The 25,818-nt window shown below is 45.0% G+C and overlaps 1 protein-coding gene across 2 annotated transcripts in view; it reads right to left on the bottom strand.

Annotated features, from left to right (window-relative positions):
- The window catches only part of SGPP2 (sphingosine-1-phosphate phosphatase 2), a 35,936-nt gene that overhangs the window by 6,812 nt on the left and 3,306 nt on the right, over nucleotides 1-25,818 (bottom strand). The window contains exons 1-4 of one of the 2 annotated variants that reach the window (XM_069024305.1): nucleotides 24,721-24,926; nucleotides 15,262-15,420; nucleotides 4,379-4,558; nucleotides 2,114-2,203 (exon numbers count right to left, since the gene is read on the bottom strand). In XM_069024305.1, coding sequence (XP_068880406.1) covers nucleotides 2,114-2,203; nucleotides 4,379-4,558; nucleotides 15,262-15,279 — 288 coding nt within the window. In that variant the 5' untranslated portion in view covers nucleotides 15,280-15,420; nucleotides 24,721-24,926. Of the gene's footprint in view, nucleotides 1-2,113; nucleotides 2,204-4,378; nucleotides 4,559-15,261; nucleotides 15,421-24,720; nucleotides 24,927-25,818 lie in introns of those variants that run through there. The other variant, XM_069024304.1, reaches the window with a different exon arrangement.

Here is a 25,818-nt window from a genome sequence, read left to right as displayed (position 1 = left end):
ATTCACTGCTTCAAAATGTGCCCAAATTTTTACTTTTTTTTACTTTGCCTTTTCCGGGTAACTCCAGATCCCCTCTTTACCAGGTCCTCAGACTCCATCATTTAAGACCTAAAAGAAAGGACTCTGCCTTTCCCTTGTTTTTACACGCACACAGGACATTCTGATGTTGAGGTGGTGGAGAAGGGTAGTTGTAACTAAATTACCTGTCAGCAGTGCAAGTGCATTACTGCCACCCCTTTTCCCTGAGCTGTGGTACAGCTGGAAGGATGCAGATAGCTCCCCATAGCAGCTGACTGTCTCCCCAGAAAGTCTTTAATGGTAACATCTCTTCTACTGACATGACTGTGCTTTCTGATACCACTCCTTGTTCAAGAGCAAGGCCAGCAGTGCTGAAATGCAGATGGATTTGTAGAGCTGAGACTACAGCAGATGAGCTTCTGCAACAGAGCTGCAGGAAAGCACAATGCAACTGTCCTTGTCACTCCTCCTCTGGTACCTCAAACAGGAAAAATCAGTTACACCAAGTCCATGGATATTTGTTACCTATTTCTTTGCTTTACTAAAATGCTATGACCACTTAATACATAATTATATTCTTTCTATTAAGGCCTCAGTTAAATATCCAGAGGCTCTTTGAGCCAATGGCTTGGCTGGGCACTGCTGTGCCTTAGCCCTATGACATCACAGCTCAGGGCAGAACCCATCCCACAAAAGGTCAGAAACAGCTCTGAACTGCAATTCTTCCCCAAAGAACCATCACTGCAGGTGGGACAGCAGATCCCGTCATAGTGGGTGGCAAGCTGCTGCTGCAGAGAGAGGGGTTGCATGTGGCAGCCATGGTCACTGGGCCTTTCCCCAGCTCCATCCTCACCATGGCACACACGGGGCGAAGACCCCAGCCAAGGACATTTGCCCCTTTGAAAGGCAGCATTGCTCACACTTCAGCTAAGAAGCTTTTTTTAAATTTTATTTTACAGCTCTTTCCTATCATGACAAAAGCACAAAGGACTTTTTCTTCTTTACCCTAAAATCCTTCTAAATTTAGAGGGGTCTTTCATTATGATGGCCAGCAAGAGAAGTATGCAAAGAATTTTTACTGATTTACTTAAGGTCAGTAGCAAAGAAAGGGTGTCTGCAGCTTCGATGTAAGATATTGTTTTGATCCACTGGGCCTGAAAGGGAAGGTCAGGCTATATTTTATAGCTAACCTTAATCTCATGAGGGCTCCCTTTCTTACAATTATCAAGTCTCATTACAAACCTAATTATTACTTAGTAAAAAAGATTCAATTCTGTATGCATATACAACTAACAACATATATCAAACGCCTGTGGGGAAATAGCCAGGAGTTTTTGTCCATATTTGGGAAGCTGGGCCACCCTTTTGACCACTATATATAACAAATCAATAAAGTTTCCTCTTGTCAGGAAAGAACCAGCTATCACAGGCACACTGAAATCTGTTCCTAAAGCAGGACTGAGGTCTCTAAGCAACTGTGCCCAGCAAGTCTGTCACATAAAGTCACCGATATTTTATGATTATTTTCAAAGTATTTGTGTATCTCAGTCCCTTAAGAATTAATTTCCTTCCGGCTGAAAACAAGAAACTTGTCATAATACAAAATTTAAGTGCCTTGTGCCTGTATGGTGACAGGAGACCTGCTGTTGCCCAGCCCCTCCAGGGCAGCTCACTCGTGACTCACCAACCTGCAATTCCTCCCCGGCACTCCCAGGCTAAACCAGCCCCGAGCATTTCTCGCTGAAAACAGTGATACTATTGCACAAAGGGCTTAGCTAAGGAGCAGCATCAGTTGCCCAAGTGCATTCCTCGCAATTAAAATTTCGAAATGGAGAGCTCCAATTGAGATGCCACCCTGACCTCACCCGGCTCCTCAGCCCACGCACACCGCAGCCTCCCCATGCTATAAACTCCCTGCGGATTCAAATATCAATAGCTCGAGGGTTTCCTCACAGCTCCTTTGAATGCTCAGCCTGAAATTCAGTGGCACAACTCATCTACTCCTGTAGGGGCAGACCAAGGCACGTCATATATCACTTGAAGAGTGGGAGATGGGAGTTGCTGTAGGAAAGCAGAGCTGGAGGCACATCCTTACCAGGACTGTGTGCATCCCTGTGTAGAGCCTGCTCAGACACACCAACGTTGAAAATACAAACGCTGCTACCAGGCCAAGCTCGAATGGATACTGTGAAAAGGGAAAAAAATAAGTTAAATACACCCATTACACCAAGCAGTTGGACTGACCTAAGGATCTCATGTGAGAAGCAGCTCCTGAGCTGTACTTTCCCCAAGAGATTAATGTGACCTGAGACAAGACACACCCCTTCCCCCCCCCCCCCCCCCAGTCAACATGCAACCCTGCTAGAAGGTCATTTCATTAGCTGTGGTGCCTGCTTTTGGAAGATCTGGTCTCAGTGTGGGGAAGTGTGGGAAATAGATGGTATTTGCAGAATTGTTCCCTACAATACCTATCTGCAAAAACCATGTTAGTGTTAAAGAGCTTAAGAAAAAAGGCACAGCATGCTGTACAAGCCATGCTTGAGGTAGCATTGCAGTCTCAGCTCAGCCAAGGGGATTGTGACAGCTGCGGAGTCTGACCAGAAGTGTGATCAATAGTCCTCGAGCCGTGGGCTGAGTGGGGAGAATCAATGTCTGGGCTGAAACCACAATCCAGCTATTAGAGCAGTCAGGACTGCTCTTCCCTGTGACACTTAAAGGTTTAGTCATCTTATGAAGGTGTTTTTGCTTAATGCCCTCTCTGAGTAGCCTACAAACATGGAAAGGTGCATTTAAACAAATCAACGTTTAAAAAAGAAGAAAAAAAAACACCCTATTTGGTAAAGAATAAGCTTAACATATTAGCCCTTAATGCACTCATTCAAATCCTGAAACTGAGTGGGTTGCTGGGCTCCTTTCAGTCCATAAGGGAGATCTTTTGTAAAAAAATAAACCAACTCAAAATATAAATAAATGCAATTAATTCATCCAATTTGACAGAAAGTCTCCATCTTCTGCCAGAGGCTGACGACTGGCCAGGGTGACCACAGATCAGCACAAAAATGCTTCTGTGGAAATTCTAAGCATAACAACTCTCTTCTGACCCTTTCCCCCAGCATACTCCAGCCCCCTGAATAGACAGCTCAGACCCAGCTGCAGATGTCACTCCCAGTTCATAAAACACTAATTTTCCTGATTTCTCTAAGCCTTTGGAGCACTTACACCCACTTAGCTCCTCCCTCAGCAGGCAGCCTGGGAGCTAGTCCAGATCAGTAATTGATGATTAGGGCAGCTTGAGAAGATAGCAGCATAATGTACTGGGAGATTTTTCCATCTTAATAGAGGCAATTAAACAATTTAATTATTTGACAGCAGCTTTATTGTTTCGTGGCAGTTTCCAAGAAGCACAAGACAGCCTGTGAAGAGCTGCATGTCCCATTGGTCACCTGCAGATTGAGGAGGAGAAGGTCTTCTTGGATGCTCTGACACATGGGAGGATCTGGCCTTCCAGGGCTGACAAATATTCCCTCTTATGGCTCCTTGTCCTCATTCCACTGTCAAGCTGCTCTGACCAGTTATCACACAGGGAGCAGGAGCCCTCTTGGTTATATGGGTTTATTCCTTGAGGGGGCTAAGAAACATTCTTAAATACAATGCAGCCAGGAAGCTATTATTGCTAGAGGACAGGAAACACATGCTTGGATTCATAAAACAGAATGAAAATAATCATCATGGAGAAATGAATTTTCAGGAAATAAACCTCTTAGAAAGATGGTGAGGAAAAATGATGAGACTTCCCCAAGCAGCCCACAGCTCCAGTGCAGTGAAGTTGCTGTTATTTCTCTGACAGCAGGCTTTCCAGTCATGCTGTGTGCTGTTAGTCTAACACAGGCTAGGGCTAGGGGATTTCCAAGGATGCTTTTCCTTTCATACAGAAACCAGGTGGCACAGAGCTCCTTTGGTTGCCCTGGGAGCCATCATGTCCCAACGTGCAGCACTGACTTGGTGGGCATGGGGTGAGCACAAAATGCTGGCACCTTCCCTCCACGGTCACCCCACGTGCAAAAACACAGTGGACCCACCACACCACAGCAGGGCAGTACAGCCTGCCAGCAGCTCTGAGAGGAGTCTGTGCAAAAGAAAGGATATTTCCACTAAATTTTTTTCTGTGTCTGTAATTGACCAGCTAGAGGTAAGCACAGAAAAGAATACGCATCTGTGAAAAGAAATACAGAGCTCCTCTGGAAGTGGCAACAGCTTTGGATTTGCAAGCTTTATGTGGCTTACTGGAAGCAGACACATGGTTTTTTTTTTTTAAATGTATTTTCTTTTTCTTCTTTTGTTTTCTTTTTGTACCCCCTACCTTGTACTGGTTTGTGGTTGCAATGAAAAAGGAGAAGGAGATGGCTGTAGCTGCCATGGCGTGGGTGGACGGCATCCCATACTCTGCATTCGTCCTCATCTCCAGCTTCACGACAGGTGGTGACAGGGGCCGAGGCCACTTCAGGATGTCCTTGGAGACCTGGCCTATGTACATCACTATCTGGGGACAGGAAAGGCCACAGGGCTGTCAGTCAGCACAGGCAATCCCCATGCAGCCCACCCAAGAACCACCTGCATTTCAGTGCTTTTTCCTGCAGAATCCACCCCTCCAAGTACAGAATTTATCCCCTGAATTATTAAAGGGGTTTCCATTAGCTCAGTCAGTGAAGGAAGCAGTGGTTTTGCTGCACTGTGTGGTAACTTGAGCAGAAGTGGGACCAAGAGGAGGGTTAGCTGATGAGATTCAGCAACATAGGACAGTGTGAGACAGACAGCTGGCTCCCACCCCATGCCAGAGAAGTTTAAGTTTCCTCCCTAACCCTCACAACCCCTCTCCTGTAAGAAAACTGTTGTAAGAGAAATTTTTCCACCCCCACCTTTGAATCACTGCCTTGCCCAGCTGTGTCCAGCACCAGCTCCCCTATTCCCAGCAGCTCCCACTGCACCAGGTGCTGCAGGAGCCCTGCTGGGATGCACCACCTCTGTGGTTATTAAATGACAACCTCGGATTCGTCGCAGAGGCAGCAGAGGGAAAACTGGACAAGCAGCATGAGATACCAGTTCTCCTGCCTAACTCCCCAGTAAAGGGCTTTTATTCCCTGCCTGGGACACCAGAGGCTTAAGTGAGGGCTCCATTAATTAGCTCCCAAGCACAGCAACACCGTACTTTTGGGGGAAGTGTTGCATTCTCAGGTAAGCAAGGGAAGTACAGGCAAGAGGCAATGCTATCCAGTACCCCTGAGAGGTGCTGCCCATCCAGCCACGCCCAGGACATCCTTGGCTCCTTAGCACCCTCTTCTTGAAGGCAGCAGTCTCTCAGCATCCACAGTGGCAAGATCTGAGAAAAGTTAGCCAGGCTGTCCTGTAGGATGTATTTGCTTTCTGTTGTAACCCTCCTCCCCCTTTAGATAATTGTCATGGGTTAGCAAAGCACAGTCTCAGAAGTGATATTCTAGCAAAGGGGTGCTTACAGCTTCCTCTGTGACCTAACAGAACCTATCAGCTGGCCAGTTTGAATATGGACAATTTTTAAAGCCACTTAAAATTGTGACTGCCTCTGTGATACACACTTAAGAATAGACACACCCCAGGCAGAGCTCTCTCTCTCATTTCTGGTGCTGGGACAGGTGTCTGTGGGCCCCGTGCGGGGGCCAGTGGGCCCGGCCCAGGCCCTATTCAGGCCGGGCCAGGCTAGGCTGGGCCATGGCCATCCTGGAGCCAATGGGCCCTGTTCCACCTGCAGAACCCCCCCCACAGCCCTGCTATAGCCGGAGCGGCTCAGCTCCCCCTCTCCAGTGTGGCCAAGATCCAGCTGAAAGCTGCACTGCTGTCCGGCAAAAGATCATGTAACCAACAGCAATAAGCCACATTCCAGCTGCAAGGCCTGGGTGAGATTAACCCTTTTAGTGCTGTGAAGAGCCGAAAACCTGAGGGAGAAGAAAGAAGAGATGCTTAAAGCTGAAATTCTGTTGTAAAGCTATGATGTATCAGAGTACCCGTTGTAATTTCATGAAGGCATGGGGGGTGGAGCGTTCAGCTTGTACTTGTGAGCAAAAGCACCTGTGCTGAGATAGGCAGATGCTGAAGCAACTGTAATTTGATGAGAAGTTTGAACAGGGAGAGATGGAAGTGATGAAGACTTTTGCTCCAAATGGAAGAGGAGAAGACCTCAGTTCCTAGAGATGCTCCCAGAGATAGTCCTAGAGATGAAGATGAGGAGGGCCCTTTGCTCCCAGGGAAGGAGAAGGGCCTCTGTTCTTAGAGATTAAATGCTCCCAGAGATGGGTGAAGAGAACTTTTGTTCCTGAACGGCTCAACCTTAAAATTGTACCCCAGTAATTCAAGAGTGGACCCTCGAAAGCAGTTGTGGGAAAAGCTGCAAGTTGGGGAAGGGACTCACATGCGAGCAGAGAACCAACCCGGGCGGCTGTCTCGTTGTGATAATGTTTTCATAGCATGGGCAAGAGAGACTCCTCTTCCTAAATGAGCTGAACAAGGTTATTATGGAAGTGGTAAACAGACTGAACATCTCAAGGGTTGTCTTTTTACATTGTCAGTGGGAGAAGGGAGAAAGGTAGGGGGAGGAGAAGAGTTCTGAAGGTGTGGTATGATTTTTTTTTTCCCCCTTTTCTTTTTCCTTATTTTAGGTCTATTAATAAACTTCTTTATATTCTTTATATTCTTGGTGCCTGCTTTGCTTTTCTCCTAATTTTTATCTCACAGAAGGTAAACAGTAATGAGTATTTTGGACCAAACCACTACACTAAATTGGTGTCTCTGCCTGGTTACAAACCGAACCTGCTACAATAATATAACCAGACATAGGCGGAGGAGGCTCTTTAAAACAAAGCAAAGCAAACCTTTTTCCTTTTCTTTTTTTTTAATACAAAGATCAGGTTAACTGGTGTCTACCATGAAAGCTCAGTTGCTGTGTGAGACGGCTCGCTCTTCTGTTTCTCATGCTTCCACCAGCAGAGGAGGGGGCTTAAAATAACATCCTTCCCATACTGGTGTTAGCCATCTGCTGGAACAGCAACACAATCACTCACTGCCACATTTGTCACCAGACACACTGTATCTCTCTCTTCCATCAGCCATTTAAAAAATGGCTTCATGTTAAAAGAAAGATGGCAGGATTCACAAGTCCAGGAAAAAGCCAGTCACATTCCTTCATCCTCCTCTCTACAGCACAGCACATGTCAGAGAGTGCTAGACTTACAGTCAACACCAGAGCCTGGAAAAGTGACTGCTGGTGACTTTGCAGCCTTTATCCCTCATCATATGAATCACGTTACTGCCTTATTATCAGCAGCAGGTGGGACACACCTGGCTGCTCCTCAGACACACACGGCACAGAGGAGACAGTGAACAGCCTGCCCCAGACTGCTCACAGTAAACAAAGGCTCAGGGAACAAACGCCTTTTAAAAACCTACTGTGTGGGTTTATTTAGTTAATGCCATCAGTTTCCAAATGGATGCAGGCACATGTTTCTAAGTTAATTAAATTCCAGGGTTGAAAGAAAAATTACTCTCTCAGGCAGAACATAAAACATTGAGGCTGCCACTTGTGATACCATCTGAGAGGCAAGGTAGGATGACCAGTTTATCAGCAGTCCTCTATAATAATGACTTCCACTTGTGGAAGTATTATTAGCAGTAGAACATAAGAGCATTGCAGAAGAGGAAATGAGTCATCTCAAAAATGAAGGCTATGCTAGGACTCCTCTGATGGTGAAAAACAGACTGAATGCTGGAGGTGGGATGGGTAAGCGAAAATACCAGGCATCCTCACAACACGTTCCCCTTCCTGACACCCCAGATTAATTCTGACCCTTCTAAGTTTTAAAAACACATTGTATAGACGGTAAGGAGAGATGAGACAACCTCCATCAAACATGACGGGGACTCCAGAATATGCTCAGACCAAGCACTGATCTCTGAAGCACCAGACCTTTGCCTTTAGTTTATCTGGGTACCGTGCACGTAACTTTACACCAATTGTCCTGGATTATTTGGCAGAAGCAACAGTTGTGGGTGGGGTAAAACACCCCCCACCAGATGAACTGGCAGGCTTCCCGAGAGGAGAATGATGGCAGGTGCACATTGCTAAAGGCCACCCAGCACAGGTGGTGCTCTGTGTCACCTGCACCCCACGGGCTGCTCACAGCGGCTGCGGGGGCACGGCACTGCCCAGGCTCCGTGCGGGCTCCAGGGGCTGGAGGAGCTCGGCACCGCCCAGGCTCTGCTTGGGCTCCTTGCTCACAGCACGGCAAAGCAAACAGTGCATCTGCCAGACCTGCATGTGGCGGGCAGTGGGGTGCCCTCCCTGGGGACAGCCCTGTGCCACAGAGCAGGGCAGGAGCAGCTCCAGTGGGACCGACCTAGCCGTGCCCACCCCCACCCTTCTCTCATGCACATCCATGCCTTCCCAATGCAATGAAAATCATTCTGAAATGATTCCGGGTTAAATCCTTGCAACAAATGTAATCAGCAACAAAAAAACCCCAAAACTATAAGCACCTTAGAATCAAGACCTTCCTCAAACTCTGGTGCCTACCACTACAGCTGGGCTGGCCTGTGCTGAGGGCAATAGCCAGGACTCCTGGTGAAGGAAAGGCAAGGCTTTATTGGCACTTTGGGCCAATGGTATTACATTTTACTAAACAAAGGCAATTGGCAGTTGCTATAGCAGCAAGACAGCCTCTGTAGTCTTTTTCTGAGATTTGCTCTGAGTCATATATATGGTCTATCTCCAAAAATACTTCCTCACCTGAGCCTTTGCATCAGGATAAACAAGACAAGTCTTTGTTTTAACAGATCTTGCTTTAGTGAACAATCATAGAACCAAATTTGAGGCATTAACATCCACACAGGTGTGGATACCAATTTATTTGTTCTAACATCTACAGGAGCTCCCTCTGTGGTGAGGGGCTGCTCCCCTCCCTCCGAGCACCATGAAGTGACCTGTTTCCCTGACATTCCCATACATCTGGTGTCTAAATCAACCATCTGAGAGGAGGATTTTCTCACCTGCAGGTGTTGCCTGGCATTTGCAACGGTTTCCCCTCACTCCTCTCGTGCAGCACTACTGTGACAGGAAGCAAGAGCTCCAGAAGCAGATTTACCATCACAGTGCAGACACACATGGAACAGACAGACACAGCCAAGCCAGTTCTCTATGCCAAGGTATGGCACCAGTGCTGCAGGGTGCAATTTCCCCTGTGGAACATGCCTGTGGCAGCTGCCCAGACCCCGAGCCTGAAGGACTGAGGAAACAGGCTCAGTGCTGCAGGTGTGCTGTGTGTGGACATCCTCCATCATCCCTCCCCTACCACAACCTCTGCATGGGATGGACACACCTGACCCTCCCACAGGCATAAAAAGATCAGGAGGAACAATTCTTTTTGTATCCTGTAATATTTCAGCTAACAGCAGGAAACCAGATCATATTTGTTTTCTACTTCTGATTTTACAGCTCTCCTTATTCTCATTATTGATCTATTAAAAGGACAAGACAAAATTCTAGAGAAGACACACAGTCAAATAGCTTTGACAACAACTTCCCTGAGACTCACAGTGTGGCAGCCTGACTTTGAATCTGCTGGTTTAGCTACAAAATAGAAACTGTATAATCTGGCTCTAGAAACCCTGGCCTGCAGTACTATGTCATCTTCCCAGAAAGGAAAGTTACAGTTTGAAAGTGATGTTACTTTGGGTTTTTTTCACAAGCACTGTGCACTGATAGGAGTGACCAAGCATACTGGAAAAAAAAAAAAAAAAGAAGGATGCACTATTAATAAAACCAGCATTTGCAGATTAGTCAAGCAGAAGCAAAGACTGTATGTGGTTGCCGAGGCAGGCATGACTTTGATTTACCATACAGAAATTAAGCCAAGCACCCAGGCTACACTGTTCCTATTCTCAGCATCCCCCAAGTTAAGTGACCAGATAAACACTGCAGCAGATACTAGCTGTGACTATGTCTCTCAAGCATCACTTGCTTCAGAGTGAAAGAGGAACAGGGCAAGGAAGAGCGTGTTCTTGTGGAGATACTCCTCCTACCCCCAAGTCACTGTCAGGAACTAAGGCTTGGCTTCAGGAAGGCACACCATGAAAGTCACTGAGCAGTACCGTTGGCCGCTTGCCCTGGTAGCAGCCCAGGTGGAGGAAGCCCTGCAGGGCAGGCACTCCCAGCCTGGGGGCCCTAAGCCACCCTCAGATTTCGTCCTGCTCCCTGTCCCCTCCTGAAGCACCTGGCTCCTCCCCATGTGCCAACAGCAGCAGCCAGGCTGGGATCTTCCTCGAGGCACACACGCCTTGTGGGAGAGGGCAGCTGGCTCTGAGAGCTCCAGCGCCTGCCATTTCCAGCATGGTTACTGTTTTCCAGAAAATACACCAACATTGTGCTGGCTGCACAGGAACTTTTCACATATACCAAGGGTTTGGCTGGGATCAATAGGACATTCAAGGTCACATTCAGCTGGTGGGATGCTCAAATCCTTGGGTTGTCTCTGCCACGATGGGAGCAGCAAAGCCAGGAGGTAAGTCTCCAGCCCACCACAAGCAGCACAGTATTCACATCACAGCAAGGGGCAGCAGGAGGCAGGGAGAGGGAAGAGACAGCATGGACAGCTTCCTAAAAAAGTTATATATGTATACTTGTGTATACACACCCATCTATATATACATACACACACACATAAGGAGGGAGGACTTGGTTTCAATTCAGGCTTCAGGAGCACAAAACCAGAACAAGATTAGTAGAACCTTGAGCCTCCAGAAGCAGAACCAGCCAACACCATAACACATGCACTCTGTCTTTAAAAGAAGCCTTTAGACAAAACTATAAGGTAGTTGACTATCTTATAACAGGCTTAGAGAAAGAAATTTGGGTCTAGGCTCCTGGTAGCAGGCAAAAGTACTGACCTGGTTTGTCATCTAACATCTAAAACTGGCAAACTGTTACACCTAAAAGTTCTACTGAAATACAAAAGGCTTCCAATTTAGACTTCACCTTAAATGATTCACAGTTTGTCTCAGTTATGAAAGCCTTATTGGCACTTTTTCTTCAAGGGTGGAGTACAGCTACCAGCTCTTGCAAAATTCCCTTTCAATCAACACTTTATCAGCTTGCACACACCATTTATTTTTGTATTCTGACATGTAGTTACTTAAGTGCCTGAATACAGTTTTACATGTTCTTGTGCAGTGCAACATTTGGTGCTTTAAAGAGCTTGGCTTTCAAGTGACTGTGTTTATCAGCAGTTCCAGGCTTGTTCCAGTGGAATGTTGCAAAAGCACTAAAACCAACAAATACGTAAGAATTGTTAAACCCAAAGTTTGCTTCCAAGTGTGTTTTCAATCACTGCACAGCAATATCAGTGGCGTGGCAATTGCAGGTAAACTCCTGCTGATTAGGAAACTCCTGGTTACTCTGAGAGGGAGTTCAGAGCTCATCGTTGCTGAGTAACTAAGTGCTGACAGCCTTTAGAAAACTGTTCTTCTGAAAAGCAAGATGGGAAGCTAAACTGCTATGGATTCAGACCCAGGACCTTCTCAGACTTGCTGAAGATGTCCCCACCCAGTGCTGCTCAGGGAGCCCCGAGAGGCACACACAGCCTGGCATGACCAGATACCCAAACTCTGCCTTCCTTCAGAAGGTGCCACCTACCCCTGAGTCAGCAGCTTATCACTGTCACATGCCAAAAGCTTCCACACCTGCCCGACAAAGCCCATGCTAGCCAGCTTTTATTTACATTGCATAAATTAAAGTTTTATAGGCTATAAGGAGGTGTGGCCTGCAGAAAAAAAAAAAAAAAACAAACAAAAAAACAGAAAATGAGATTTCCAGGCATGCTGAATAGCAAACTGAAACAGTAAGTTTTTTTCCAGGTCTCTGCCTTTGAAAATCCACACCAAAATAAAGCTTTTAAACCTGAAGCAGTGCAAAAAGTAAAAAACAAACAAACAGAAACAAAGTGAGCTTTTACTTCTTGAGCTGAGACATGCAGTATATTTAAAGTACTTTTAGGGCCTGTGTGAAAGCTATTTTTCGTCTCTGCACTTTCTGGCTGAAATTGAAAGAGTCCCAGGCATCAAAGCCTCGCCTGTGCAGTTTCAAGAGTTTTATTTCAAATTGCTGGAGAAGAGAAGCAAAGACACCAGGGTACCCTCATCGCTGACTCAGCACCTTGCTCAGAGGTTTCATACAGTTATTTCCTCCATCTGTCCACAAAGGTAAAGCCTGCATATATACTCTGAATCCTCCGAGGCAAGGCACCATGGAAGCACAACATGCTGCTTTTAAGCTGCCAGAGCATCTGGATGCAACAACAGTCAGCATTTCCCACAGCCATCCACCTGAACAGAAAAGCACAGGCACCTGGCTTTGAGGACCCAGGGAGAAGACATTCCAGGGTTCCAAGTCCACCCCTCTACTGCTGCTGAAACAAACTCTTCATAATTTTTCTTACTGACCTTCACCCTTCTAGAGCTATTTCACAACCTTTGGCTTCAACTGAAATTATTTATGACTGCCTTTTGCATGTTTCTTCTTGTGACTGTACTTTCATTTTAAGAAGCTCCTTCCTTCCCATGGTTTTTGCAGCCAGCCCCATCCTCTCTCCAACTTCATTTTGCTAGAGATTTATTCAAGCTTTTGGTCTCTGCTCAGAAAATAGTCTGTTCTTTAATCATCCCTGGCCCTGCTCCAATTTGAAATTACCTTTCTCAAATGGAGGTGACTGGCTCCGCATAAACTATTACAGATAAGATGGCAGGAAGGCTTTGTAAACAGCATTAGTGCTGCTTTAATTTTTAAGGGAAGAAACTCCCCTGATTCATCCCAGGACACTGATATTGTCATTTCCAACTTGCAGCAGAAACTCACAGGTTTAAGTGGGAAACAGCATAAAAAGTACCACCCTCAGCACGACTTCTGTTTCTCCAGAGCTCCCAGGTAAGGCCACTTCTCCTGGCCAGTGGTGTCACCCTCTCTGTCACCATCATCCCTGCCAACCATGTTTCCAATGTACCCGTGTGCTTTGCACCAGGCTCTTGAAAAAGTCATTGCTGGTCCACTCTCTCTCCCTGTTGAAGAGCTTCACCAACAACCTCTCCAGATCCTGAGCATGCCCTTTAAAGGGGAATTACTGCTACCTTTCCCTTAGAGTTCTCCCTTTGATACCAGCTCCTTTCCCCAGACAGATATGAACCTTCTGCAGAATGTGCCTGGATCCTGCATTTATCCCTTCATGCTCTTCCCAGCCTTCCACTTGCAGCTGTTGTCAGAGACTGCCTGGATTTTTACTTTCATCTAACACAGCTCTTCATAGCCCCACATCATCATCATTCATTCAAAAGCATTTCTTCAAAACTCCATCACCAAAAACCTCCCATTTAGTTAAAGCATAGCTTTGTCCCTCTGACACCTTGGTACTTCCCAGGCAGCTGAGCCAAATGTCACATCCAGGACCAAGGCATCGGAGGCCAGGCTGGATGGGGCTTGGAGCAACCTGGTCTAGTGGAAGGTGTCCCTGCCCACAGCAGGGGGGAAGGAAGTAGATGATTTTTAAGATCCTTTCCAACCCAAGCTGTTCTATGATTTTATGACTCTGTAAGACAGATCAACACCACTTACAGCACCATGAGCGCCAATCCCTGCTCACCAGCAAGAAACACCCCCAGCTGAGCATGCCATGACAATAACACATGGCCTGCACAACCATTTTTAGCCATTTCACAATTACATACAATTAACATATTTTAAAAATACAGATTGTCATGAGCCCATGTATTTAAAAGTTTCCCCTTTTCAGTATAAAATGCAATTCCACAACTCAGTAAGTGAAAAATAATATTAATTATTGTAATATCACATACTTGGATACTCTAATTAAGTCAGACTAGATCTGGCCAATACTCAGATGAACTCCTTGCAAGGAAAAGGCAAGACAAGTCTGCAGAAATGCATGTAAAGAACTCCAAAGACTCATTTTTTTGAGCAATATGCAAACCCAGAAGGCAGTGACTACCAATTTTCATCTTCTGTGGCACATTTCCAGAAGCTGTAGATGTACTTCTGGCCAAAAGCCGGCTCTAGTTATATTGTGTCCACCTACTTCTAAATTTCATCTGCAAATTATTTTTCATGTTCTCTTTATAAAATGTATTGACTAAGGTTACTGGCACAGAGCAACTGATGCCTTCTGTCCAAGACCAGGTACATTTGAAGGGTATTGACCCAATTCAAATTGGTTTTATTACTTTTTATTATATTACTTGGTCAAAAGACAGAATATTATTAACCAGAATTGAATAGCTCATGGAGAAGCTTCACCATAAAGAAAAAAACTTGGATATCATATTCAAGTTTATACCAAGCTTCAGTTTCTTGAATCAGTGTAGATTGATAGCTAAACCTCCAGGCTCTGCCACCTGGCAGAGGTGCTGCCTGCCTCCCTTCTCTGCTTTAAAAAGGTTTTATTTGGGCAGCAATATCTGATCAATACAAAGATGAGCAATGGCAGTGACAAAGCAGCCAGACTTGGCCCGAAAGTGCCTGGTTATCTCCTGTTTTTTCAGTGCTACAATGGAAATACATTATTCTGGATACCCCAAACCACATTTGTGAAGGCTGAAGCATTGCCAAAGTCAGCTAGTTTGTGAATGCTCTCATATTAATAAAAATCAATGTTTTTAAGTCTTAGCCTCCAACAGACAATCTGATCTTTCCCCCCTCAAGTGACTGCAGAAGCACCCTGCTTCTTCCACTGCAGCCTGCACATCCCCTTACTATCAGGTTTATACTAATTCAACCAAGCCAGAACTATATGAAATTAGGCAGAAGAAATGAGAATAAGAGAAAGATTTTATCAAGTGATGAAAAATGATCCCTAAAATACTATGACACATTGGGAAAGAAGTGTTTTCCCAAGTGTTCTGTGCAAACTGTATCAAAAGCAGCTCAATCAGTGACTGTGCTGGGAAAAAAAGTCAGTCCAGATGTGGCAGAGATGAAGAAACCCTGAGTCAGATGATGCCTCTTGCCTCCCCTCTTGGTATTGCAATGCCTCTGCTTCCTAAACATGAGTTATACATGAATAGTGTTGGTCCTTCTTTTGTCTGAAGGGTTGTTCTTATTCTCAAATATTCATTTGCTATGGATACAGAATAAAGGTTTAAATTAAGAATATAAATACTTACAGACCAAACAATGATCATTCTTCTAGACACAGAGTGATCTATATTCCAGTAGGTAAATGGAAGGAAAGTGATATAAAAAATCTCTTCACCCAAAGCAGCTGAAAACTTGAACAAGTAGTAGTAGAAGTAGTTCTTCACAATATACTTCTGTGTGCAACTCTGGAAATGAGAGAATTTCGTCATTTTAGTGACTTGGAAAAATATCACAAACATTTAAAATATTTTAACTGCTGCAGTTCCCAGCCCTTAAACCAAACAGTTTCTTATAACAAGTGTTAAGAAATGAAGTTCAACTTTTATACTAGAATGAAGACTGTAGTGATAGTGCAGCTACATTTCCTGCAGAGCAGAAATCTATTCAGACTAATTAAGGTAGCAGTCACATGGACAGAGACTTTCAAGAGATGGGATCAGCCTTTCCTCCAGGGTAATCAGGTGTATTTCATAAAAGGTACTGATGTGCTAAGTTTGAAGTTCCTACATCTGTAGACAAAGCCACCATTGCCTTCCCTGGAAATGCATCTTGAGATAAAAAACTTAAACTGCAATTACTGGACCAATTCATTTAAAATTTGCTGCCAGGTGCAGCTGACAACAGCCCACAACACTTAGTTCTTGCAAGTGTCTCTGGCCCCTGGCTCCCAATGGCAGGATCTCATGGGGATCACCCCACACTGAAGCGCCACAGCTGGAAGATTCCTCTCTTACATGGGACTGGGCTCAGCAACCACAGCTGCACAAGCAGATTCAGGGGAACACAAGGCTCTGAATGGGCAGAGAAAAGAGCTGCCCTGTCACAACCAGATTTTCACTCCAATATCTTTAAGTAAAACCCACCATGTTGTCTTTTTTAAGCATTACCAGCAGATACCTTGCAAACAGTGGCACTTTATTCATTTTAGTAAGCTAGAGATTTTGTTCAGTCTCTGGATTTGGCAGCTAGATTATTTCATTAGATGTACCCCACCTAACATGCTCATTTTCCCTGTTCCAAAAGGTGACACCCAAGCCCTTCAGATCTGGGAGGCCATACAACAGCACACATTGCTTAGGCCATGACTTTGGCCACTTGTTGAATGTGTCTAGAAAAGGTTTGCTGCTGCTGCCATTTGGGGCTAGGACACCACTGAGAAGCCTCACACCCTGTTAGCAGGAGCAACAGACAAGTGAATCACCTGTCACTTCAGGAAATAAGGAGATAGACAAACAGATAGATAGGAGTTTTGATTCAGGGGAGGAGCAAAGGAGCCAATCTAGTCTCATTCCATCTTCCCCCAAAAAATTAAAAATATGAATGTTGGCTATGTAAATATAAGATGAAAGAACTTCCTAAAGATGAGAACTGAGAAGGGATCATGAAGGTCTCAGTGTGGACAAAATAAGTTAAGATATAGCTTTGACATAAGCTTGCAAAACTCTCCAAATAGGAAAACTGTTGTGCTTGGAGCTGACTGTGTAACTACGTTACTAAAGAGAAACTCTCATCCTATGTGCTAGTGAGAAAACATAAAAGTTGTCTAAGGACTCTTGACATGCACTTGTGACTCATTGCAAAAGCTATTAGAAATTCCAGTCTCTTCATCTGCTTTTAAAGCAGAGATGAGGCAAACTGCACAGAGATGACAAAAGCAAGATGGAAAGAAGTTGCATCCATTCAACTATCATAAAAAAACCCCACAACTTAAATTGATTTGCATCAATAAACAGAAAAGATGAGTCAACATTTTTTGAAATGCCAGGGTCAGAAGAGTGTTCCCCCATCCACCAGTCACAGAGGTCACAGATGAGTTACCAGCATCCCTCTAGGGTAACAGCTCTATGCTGCAGCTGGCTGCACGACAGAGCAATCAGTCTGAGTGTCTCAAGTCTCCCACTTAGAAAACACCCCCAGAGCAATTAGCAACACCAATGCTTCTGCCTGAGATCCTGAAACTGTATTTGGTGACACTTAACACGGCCCCACAGAAAGCCCTCTTCTGGCACCGCTAACTCCTCAATTAAACATCAGTCTCCAAGGTATTGAGAATTATGTGCTTTTGTGCTTTAGCTCAGAGAGGATCAGACACATCCCTAAGGTAATGCTTTTATACTTGCAGCCTCATGGGATGAGGGATAAAACTTCTTAATTCCAGTAACTGTTTTGTGCAGAAAAGTATGGTTTATCAGGTTCTAAAAGAAATATGGAGTTTAAAAAAGTCCTTCCACATGATTTTAAAAACATTTCTTTTTCTTTCTTCCATTCCTTTTCTATCAGAAATCACACACACACGCAGGTTTGGTTGGGTTTTTAACACCTTTTTTTTTTCACTCGACACCAGCAGTTGTGTGCAGCCAATGAGTGGCAGGGGAGAAACAGAGCCTGTTTGTGACACGATGCTAACAGCCACAAGTCAGGCACACAGGGTGCCACAGAATCACTGCACTTGATGTTTGGTAGTGCAGGGTAATAAACTGATGTTTGCACTTGCTGAGATCCTAAAGCACTGTAAGTACAGCAGTCTCCTCCATGCACCTTCAGACTGCAGTTGGCTCACATTTACTATCTACACCCACTATTTCTGGAGTAGGCAGAGTGCAGTGCTTTGTGAAGTGTCTTCCCTTTTTATTCTCATTCTAACCCCAGTGCAGGAAAATCCATCACTATTATTTGTGTGAACATCTTCAACATTCCCAGAAATTTATTCAATCTCTAATTTTAAGTAACTCCTATCTTTAGACTTGGTTATTCTTAATGTACTCCAATGACCTGATGACTTCCACAATTCCTGAAGCCCTTTCAGTCCTCCATCTCCATTGCTATTCAGCCTGGATCAGAGAGGTTTTAATGGGCAGTGATTAAAGCTGTAGATAAAGTCACAATTTTTAGAGCATTTCAGAAGCAAGATGTAATAAGCCTCAACAGTCGCAGACACAGAAGACGGGTAATTCCACAAAAATGACCCTTCTCATCAGCTGTAAAATACCTATTTTTAAAAACCTCAAGTGCTCAGACAACAAGAAACTCTCATGGATGTGTGAGTGTCCATAAATAAACTACTCAGCTGAAGTATTGGCACAGCAAATGGCTGTTATAGGTCATGCCACATTTGCAGTCCCTGCACAGGGGTGGGTCACCCACACCAGGTGCTGCCACAGCACCCACCCAACCTCCCTGGAGCATGGGAACATCCCCAACACATTCCTACAGTGCCAGCAGAGCAGGGCACACCAACACTATGGTGGCTCTGGGAAGACAGTAACACACAATGACACAGCATAGGAGGAATCCATCATTCTAGAAACAATGTGTATATGTGATGTTTATCCTTCAAGGCTGAAGCAGAGGAACAGCAGCTGAACCACTAACATAATACTTTTTTCCCCCTAAAAGTACATTTTTATTGTATCTGGGCAAAGATACCACTCCTCACAATTACTCTGGGAGATCTCTTGTCAGAGAGCAAAACAGGCCCCAGCTTTTCCTGCCCTGTCTCTAGAGACAAGCTGTGCAGCATCAGACTTCTAAGGCTCCAAGTCTGACCCAGAGATCCCATTAACCAGCACTCTGTTCTCAGCTCTCAATTACTTTGGATCTTTCAGAAGATGTACATGTTTAATTGAAGTTCTTGAAGTCCCTTGCTTCCCTTCCAACAGAATTGCCTTGCAAAAGATTAGGAATTTCCCTCGCAAAGCCCCTAATTATCACATTACATACTTATCACTTTAAGGTTTTTTTTAATGCAGTAAGAAAAGAAGAGAAGCCACCAAAAATCAGGCACAAAATAAAAAGCCAAAAAATCCAATCTAGTTGTTGCTGTACACAAAGACAATATAAATCAGACAATTCAGCCCCATAGGACTGCACTGTGTGGAGTAAAACCAGTGGGAAAAAGCCCTCTGGACTGCAGTATTTGGCATAAGGAGTCAGTTTTACATCACTTTATTAACTCTACCCAGTTGATAAAGGAATTTGTCAAGTAAAAACAAAAAAATTAGATCTTGGTGATTAGATTTTGGAAAATAAAAAGCAAAACTCATTATCAAAGGCTTCAGCTCTTCCACCCAACTGCACAGCTCCATGTCACACACATTCAGCATTTCCTGAAGATCCAACAAGCAGCCAAGAGCAGCCAATAACACTCCAGCACCTATGCATTCACCTTCCCTGGGAACACCAACACTGCAACCCATGGCTCCACGAGGAAGGAATAGGGTGGCCAGGAAACAGGGGCTGTGGCCCAGTGGGAGATCCTGGGTGTGGCCATGAACCCCTTGCTGGGTGCACAGCACCCATGGTAAGGTGAAGGGGGAGCCAGCAAAGGAGGAATACAGAGTCATGGAAGGGGTTGCAGAGGTGTCAGGAGACAGCAGGGGCAGGACAAAAGCACACAGCCCACAAAGTACACACAAGGAGCCCCAAGGCATGAAAAATACACCTAACCAGGCTCATAGATATGTGCAGCTTCCCACTCTGTTTAAATGCTTTAAAACAAGTAATTAATTTTTTAGTCTCTGCAGAACATGAGGCAGCCAGTTTTCAGTAGCTGTCCAGGTTTACACAGTGTTCTTGGAGGGACACCTAGAGCCAACCAAACCCTCAGAAATGTGGAGGTGGAGACAAAAAGAAATCACAAGAAAATCCTTCTTAAATGCCATAAAATTTTGTCCATCTCTGCTGTTGGCAGCAAGTCCTTGTTGACCAGCACACAGAGAGGACACATCCAGCTCCCAGCTGTTGTGCAAACAATGGCAGCAGCAGGCACTCCTGGCATAATGAGCAGGGATGTGGCCTGGAATCATCAGCTGATGCAGAAGCAAGACAATCATTGCATGAGATGTAGCAATGCTCAAGCTTCAAGCCAGAGATTCACAGCATTTTCAGTGGTGTCAGGTAACCAGTACGGAGCCTAAAAACCAGGCAGAATCCTTTCAGCAACTTCTTAACTCATTCGAAGTACCAAAAAAGGCCATTTACATAAAGCTCTCAGCAAGGTACCCCAGCAGAGCAGTGCTGCACAGCCACCAGCACCAGGGACAGCTGGAAGCTGTCACACTAAAAGGGGATATGCTTTGTCAGACCAAAGGCTCAGATCAGTCAAATAGAAAATGGGAAAGGTACATTCAGGTCTCCACCAACACTGTCCCCTGGGCACAATGCTCATCATTGTGAGTTAATTCCTCACACCAGCCACCACATTCTACATCAGTATGTGTTCATCCAAAGTCTCCCCTTCAGCCTGTAAAGGACGGTCATCTGAGACAGATACACACATCTGCACATCAACACACACCCAGCACACTGAAGCTGCAATGGGTCCAGAACACAGTTAAGATACCTCAGTTGATGTGTGAAGGTTTCATTTTTTAATCTTCTTATTTCCCTTTTACTCTGATTAGTAGTTGGGAGGTAGACTGAATTATAGGGTTTATTTCTATCTTGCTCTAGAAGTAACATGATTAGCCTCCTTCCTTCTACTGAAGGAACACACATAGAAGTACCAGAATCTGCCAAGTCATTTAAATATAAAGTGGAATAACGTAAGACTAGAGTTGACAGAGAACTTGTTTAGGCAATTAATAGGAAGAATCAAGGAAAGAAAAATTGATTATGTTCTCTTCCTAAATGAAAGCCATCTTCAAGAAACAGAAGTAAGTCTCTTTCAGATATAAGGGGGAGTGGCTGCTAAGGAGATTGAAATTGCTTGTGAAGGACCATGCCTGCAGTCACTGGATGGACAGCCTCACATTTCCTGACAGACAACCTGAACCAAGGCTGGTCCAGCTTGCCCACCAAGGATGATGGCTTACACTCCCATCACTCTGGTGGGAGTTTGTCTAACCTGTCCTTACCGAACCAGAGGTGAAAACTCCACTGCTTGCTCCAGGCAATCTCCAAGTGCTTTGCTCTCCTGCCACCTAGCCTGAAACTTTCTTGCTGAAATTTAAACCTATGGCTATTTTCTTATCTACTGCAGACAAGGAACAAATTGTCTCCTTCCTCAGAGGGCTGACGCAGGAGAAGGTTGTTATAAGCATTCAAAAAGGACATAACTGTCCTCTCTTCCACTCCCTAATCACCTGGTAATTCTTACAGGGGATACTGAGCATTTTCCAGACACAGCACCTAACATGCCTGTCTTGAATTACAGAGCCCAAAGACTAGATGTGACACTTCAGCAATGCTGAAGGAACAGTCCTGCGCAATGTCATTCCTTCTGTGGGCAGTTTTCAGAGGTTTGCCACCAGTGAGCCATGTCAAACCTGTGATATCAGCTTTTTTCCTCCAAGAAATCTCTACCACATCTGTTGTTTTCCATTCTACCGTTGAGTCTACACCTTCTTCAATAAGTATCTGCACCTCTTGAATAGAAGTAAATTTTCAACCATACCTTCAGCTTGACAAGACTATTTGACTTCTCTTCTCATCCTCCAGCCTAACTGCAGCTTCTTCTAAATTCATCTCACAGTCATCATGCCTCTCATGCCTACATTTCCAGCTAGTGATTTCCACATGGCTATGAAACCTGTTCTGAAGAGACTCTCATCACTTTCCATCAAAAGGTCTCCATCGTGGCACTCAAACTCACAGGCCATTTAACTTCCTATATTCCTTTCTTAGCAGATGCCTGGAGAATTGACATCCACGACTCAGAGAATCATAGAATAGTTTGAGTTGAAAGGGGCCTTTAAAGATCACCTAGTCAAACCCTCAGACCTACCAGCTAATATACTTTAAGAGCTTGTTGCTCTTAAAAAGGCAAGACAATCTGACCTTCTCCACACAGTGGTGTCATGGGATCAGAATTATGTTTTACCCTTTTTCTCCCAGTGTAATTTTGAGCAACTCCAACAGGTCTGCCTTCCACAATGATCTTCAGACTTTTGAGCACACACCTGTATGCACCTTTCTGACGTGGAGGGGAATGCCTCTGCATTTATTTCCTTGCCTGCTCTTTATGGAAAGCTGTTCCTCTTATGGTCATTCCCATTGCTGGAATAACTCTCGAGACATCCACTTCTTGCACTTTTGTTTTGAATTACTGATGGGTGTTGGCAGCATTTTCCTGCCAAGAAAGCTGCACAACACCAGCATAAATAGGGCTGTGCACTTCTCCTTGATGAGCTCACCTCCTTCGTTCCCTGAGCCCTGCTTCGCCAGGCAGAGGCTGGGCAGGTTGGACACTGCTGTTTCAGCTGCCCTGACAGATGTGGTGGGTGAGCTTCTCGTGCACTTCAGCATCCTCCCACACTCCAGGAAGAACTGACCAATTCATACAGTATGGAAGCAATACAGCAAGAGAGGCAGTAAAGGGAAGGGCAGAAGGAAAAGCCTTCCTTCCTCCCTGTTTTACAGTGGAAGAACAGGTTTATTTAATTGCATTTTAATTTATGAGAATTAGACTGCAATTTTGTGAGGTGCAACACAGAGCTTACACCTGGAAATGTCTGAGGAAGGTATTTTAAGGATTAGGTAGCACCAGTGTCTGTGGACAGAGGGAGGAAAACACAAGTTAAGAAACAGAGAAAGCAAATTACAGGCGGTTCAGAAAGATGGGGATTCCAGCTTCAAAACAGATACCAGATTCCTCTGAAACTCTACTGTACTTCATATTTCCAGAGGTACAGTGTTACTAAAACTGGTTTTGGGTAGAAGGATGTGCCACAAAACAGCAGTTTTCCAATTGCACAGCATTAGATGGCCCCCCTGCCCACACACCTACCCATCTCCCTCAAGCACCACCACCTCTTAGCTTTGGCTTCCTGCCAAAACCAAATGAGTCAGTGTTACCAGGGTTGCTGGATACCCAAGGTGTTCTGCAGAGATACTGAGAGGGAAGAATGGGAAGACTCTCGCTCACTTTTCCCTCAGCACACCAGGTCTGACGAGATCCTCAACAGAAGCTTAACCTAACCTAGTCCAACCCAACAGAAGTTTACAGGAATGGCCAATGACCATGGAGAACAGGACTTCACTGTTACATTTTTTTTCAGAGCAAAGAGCTTGTTCTCACCCTAAGATTTTATTTCAGAAATTAACTACAGCCTGGAAGACCCCTCTAAGGAGGAAGGGACATGTTCAAATTGCAGCTGTGGCTGTGGAGAGGCTCATGGGAGGACACCTCAGCAGCCAGCCTGCCCCTGGGAGGAGAGCTGCAGATAAGATGTTCTTAACTCACTTGCTGCCTCATTATTAGTTGCAATTAGTACAGGCCATGCCAATGTCAGCTCTGTTTCTGGTGGAGAAACACACAAGGAGACCGACATGTAACCTGATGTTGCCAGCAAGTGCTGCTTCAAGGATCTCTGCTGGATCTCCTACCCCACTGAATGAGCCACTCTGTGGCTGCAGTCCCCTTGGCACAGCACTGTTGGAACTATTTGGCAGGTGCTTGCAAGCTTCAATACTTCAGTCAGTGCCAGATCAATTCTCCCCCTGGCACCTCACACATGCAGGTGACATGGGGGTCAGCTGCCCTTCCATAAGGACTCCCTTCTCCTCCCTAGACCCTTCCTTCAGTCTTTGGCTTACCCTGCCCTCTACTTCATGCCACTCATCCTGGTGGGTGGGCTGTATATTTGTCAGGGAACAGATTCCTCACTGCTAATGTCTCTGGACCCTTCCCCCTGCAAACATCCAGGCTTCGCTCTTGTGGCACAACTGAGGTGTCTGACACTGACTCCTCCTGTAAAATAAAGTACCCCAACACTCTCCCTTTGCAAATGGAGATGGTAAGGGGAAACACTAAAGGCAATACACCTCATTAAACTGGTTGACATAAGTAAGCAGTTATAATGCCATCCAGTGGAGCAAGCTGCAAAGGGGTAACAATGACCTGGCCTGGGGTGATAGTGACCACTTCCTGTGTGTCAGAACCCACAGGCTCACAGAACCCTATTAACAGTGGTTTGCAACTGCCAGCTGTCTTCAAAAGGAAAGATCAAACATATTTTTTGTTTATTTTTATAGCTAGTAATAAATATTCCAAAATTTAGTAATAAAATAAAACAGTAATAAATCAGCAATTTATCTCCATTTAAAAGCATTACATCTAGACCAATAGGAGTTTACCTTGGGAAAGTAAATTACAGGTGCTAACTACACTGAACTGATATGAAACCCTTTAAATCAGGAAAGTGAACAGACATTTTAAATAAAAGTTTCATGATTTAGACAACACTACCTGTACCTTCTAGACCTCAGATTTACTTGCTATAGCAGTCATTAGTCACCTCCCACTGCCCAGATGACCCATACACATTCCCTGCAGAGCATAAACACAAGGCAAAGTGAAAGAAATGGCTGTCCAAAGGAATCTCCCAGAACACATTTTCTCTGTCTTCTTATCTGTTAAATCTACTCCTGTTCTCCAGAGACCCAAAGGAGAAAAATGACTGCAGATTAGATTTTATCATTCTGGTTGATAGCTGAACTAATGGCCCAAGACATTCAGCAGAATTATAAAGAAGTAAGTGGCTCACCTCCAAGCACTGGAATTAATCCTAGGATCCTGACAGCTCCTCATTACAAGGTCCAGTGGCCTCCAAAAAGATGACTCAGGCTGTGAGCCAGGAAGCACTGAGTCATGAAGCACATCATCATCATTGGTGTAAGGACTCAGGCTGCCAGCACAGCCCCTCATGTGCCCCTGTGCCAGCACCCACCCAAGCAGCAGCCACTCTCTCAGCAGCAGGCACCACACAGGATATCTATTGCAATCAGCACAGCTTCACAAACTTTCGTTAGCTTCAGGTGTTTCTGCAACAAGATCCTAAAGATGAGATGGTAACAAACAGCACACACCTGTCTTTGCAGCCTGTTCTCTGGAGGGGATGCCAGGCTGCTCCCTGGAGAGAGGTTTAAACCTTAAACCAAGAATTGGACACATGCAGGACAGTCAAGCTCCCTTGGCAACCACACCAGGTAGGGGAGATCTGAACATGGAGTACCAGAGCACAGGAGTGATGCTGGGGAATGTGAGCCTTGTGCTCAGCCCATTGAAATAAGAAACTGGATCTCGTGTTTCCCCAGCTGCAGCTCCAAATGGAGGAGCTTCCAAAAGTTCAGCTGTATTCTCTAGGAGGACAAAGTGTTAGCACCTGAGGCAGAAATGCTTTGCTGCCTGTCCTCCTAGCAGGGCTCCTGGGCTTTTTTCATAAGGGTTTGCCTCTCCTGCTGAACCTACCACCAACTTACTGCTGCACAGAAAGAGACACAATGTGAAACCAAGTAAGCCTGCAAAACAATTTTAAAAGAAAATGCAAGACTCTGAGGCTGATGAAAAAATCTATTGCAAGGAATCACCACAGGAGACAGACCTTGACTCAGACTCTAGAGCAAGCATGCTTCAAATTACCAGCCATCCCATCACAGCAAAAGCAGTGTTTTCATCTATATCTTGCAAGTAATTCACCACATTTTTTGGGACTGTGCTGAGATGAATGTGCAGTTTGTACCTACCTTCTCTGTTTCTGTTACTATCACCTGGCTGTTATCCTGGTTATTATCCTCCTCACCTACGGCACGAGCAAGAACCATACAATCACTAATCATCATCAGGCAGGTTGTAAACATTGCTC

Source organism: Aphelocoma coerulescens, chromosome 9, assembly GCF_041296385.1.
Source record: "Aphelocoma coerulescens isolate FSJ_1873_10779 chromosome 9, UR_Acoe_1.0, whole genome shotgun sequence".
Classification (NCBI taxonomy): Eukaryota; Metazoa; Chordata; class Aves; order Passeriformes; family Corvidae; genus Aphelocoma; species Aphelocoma coerulescens.
Note: the sequence above shows the minus strand (reverse complement) of the source record. Positions and strands in the feature narration are given on the sequence as shown.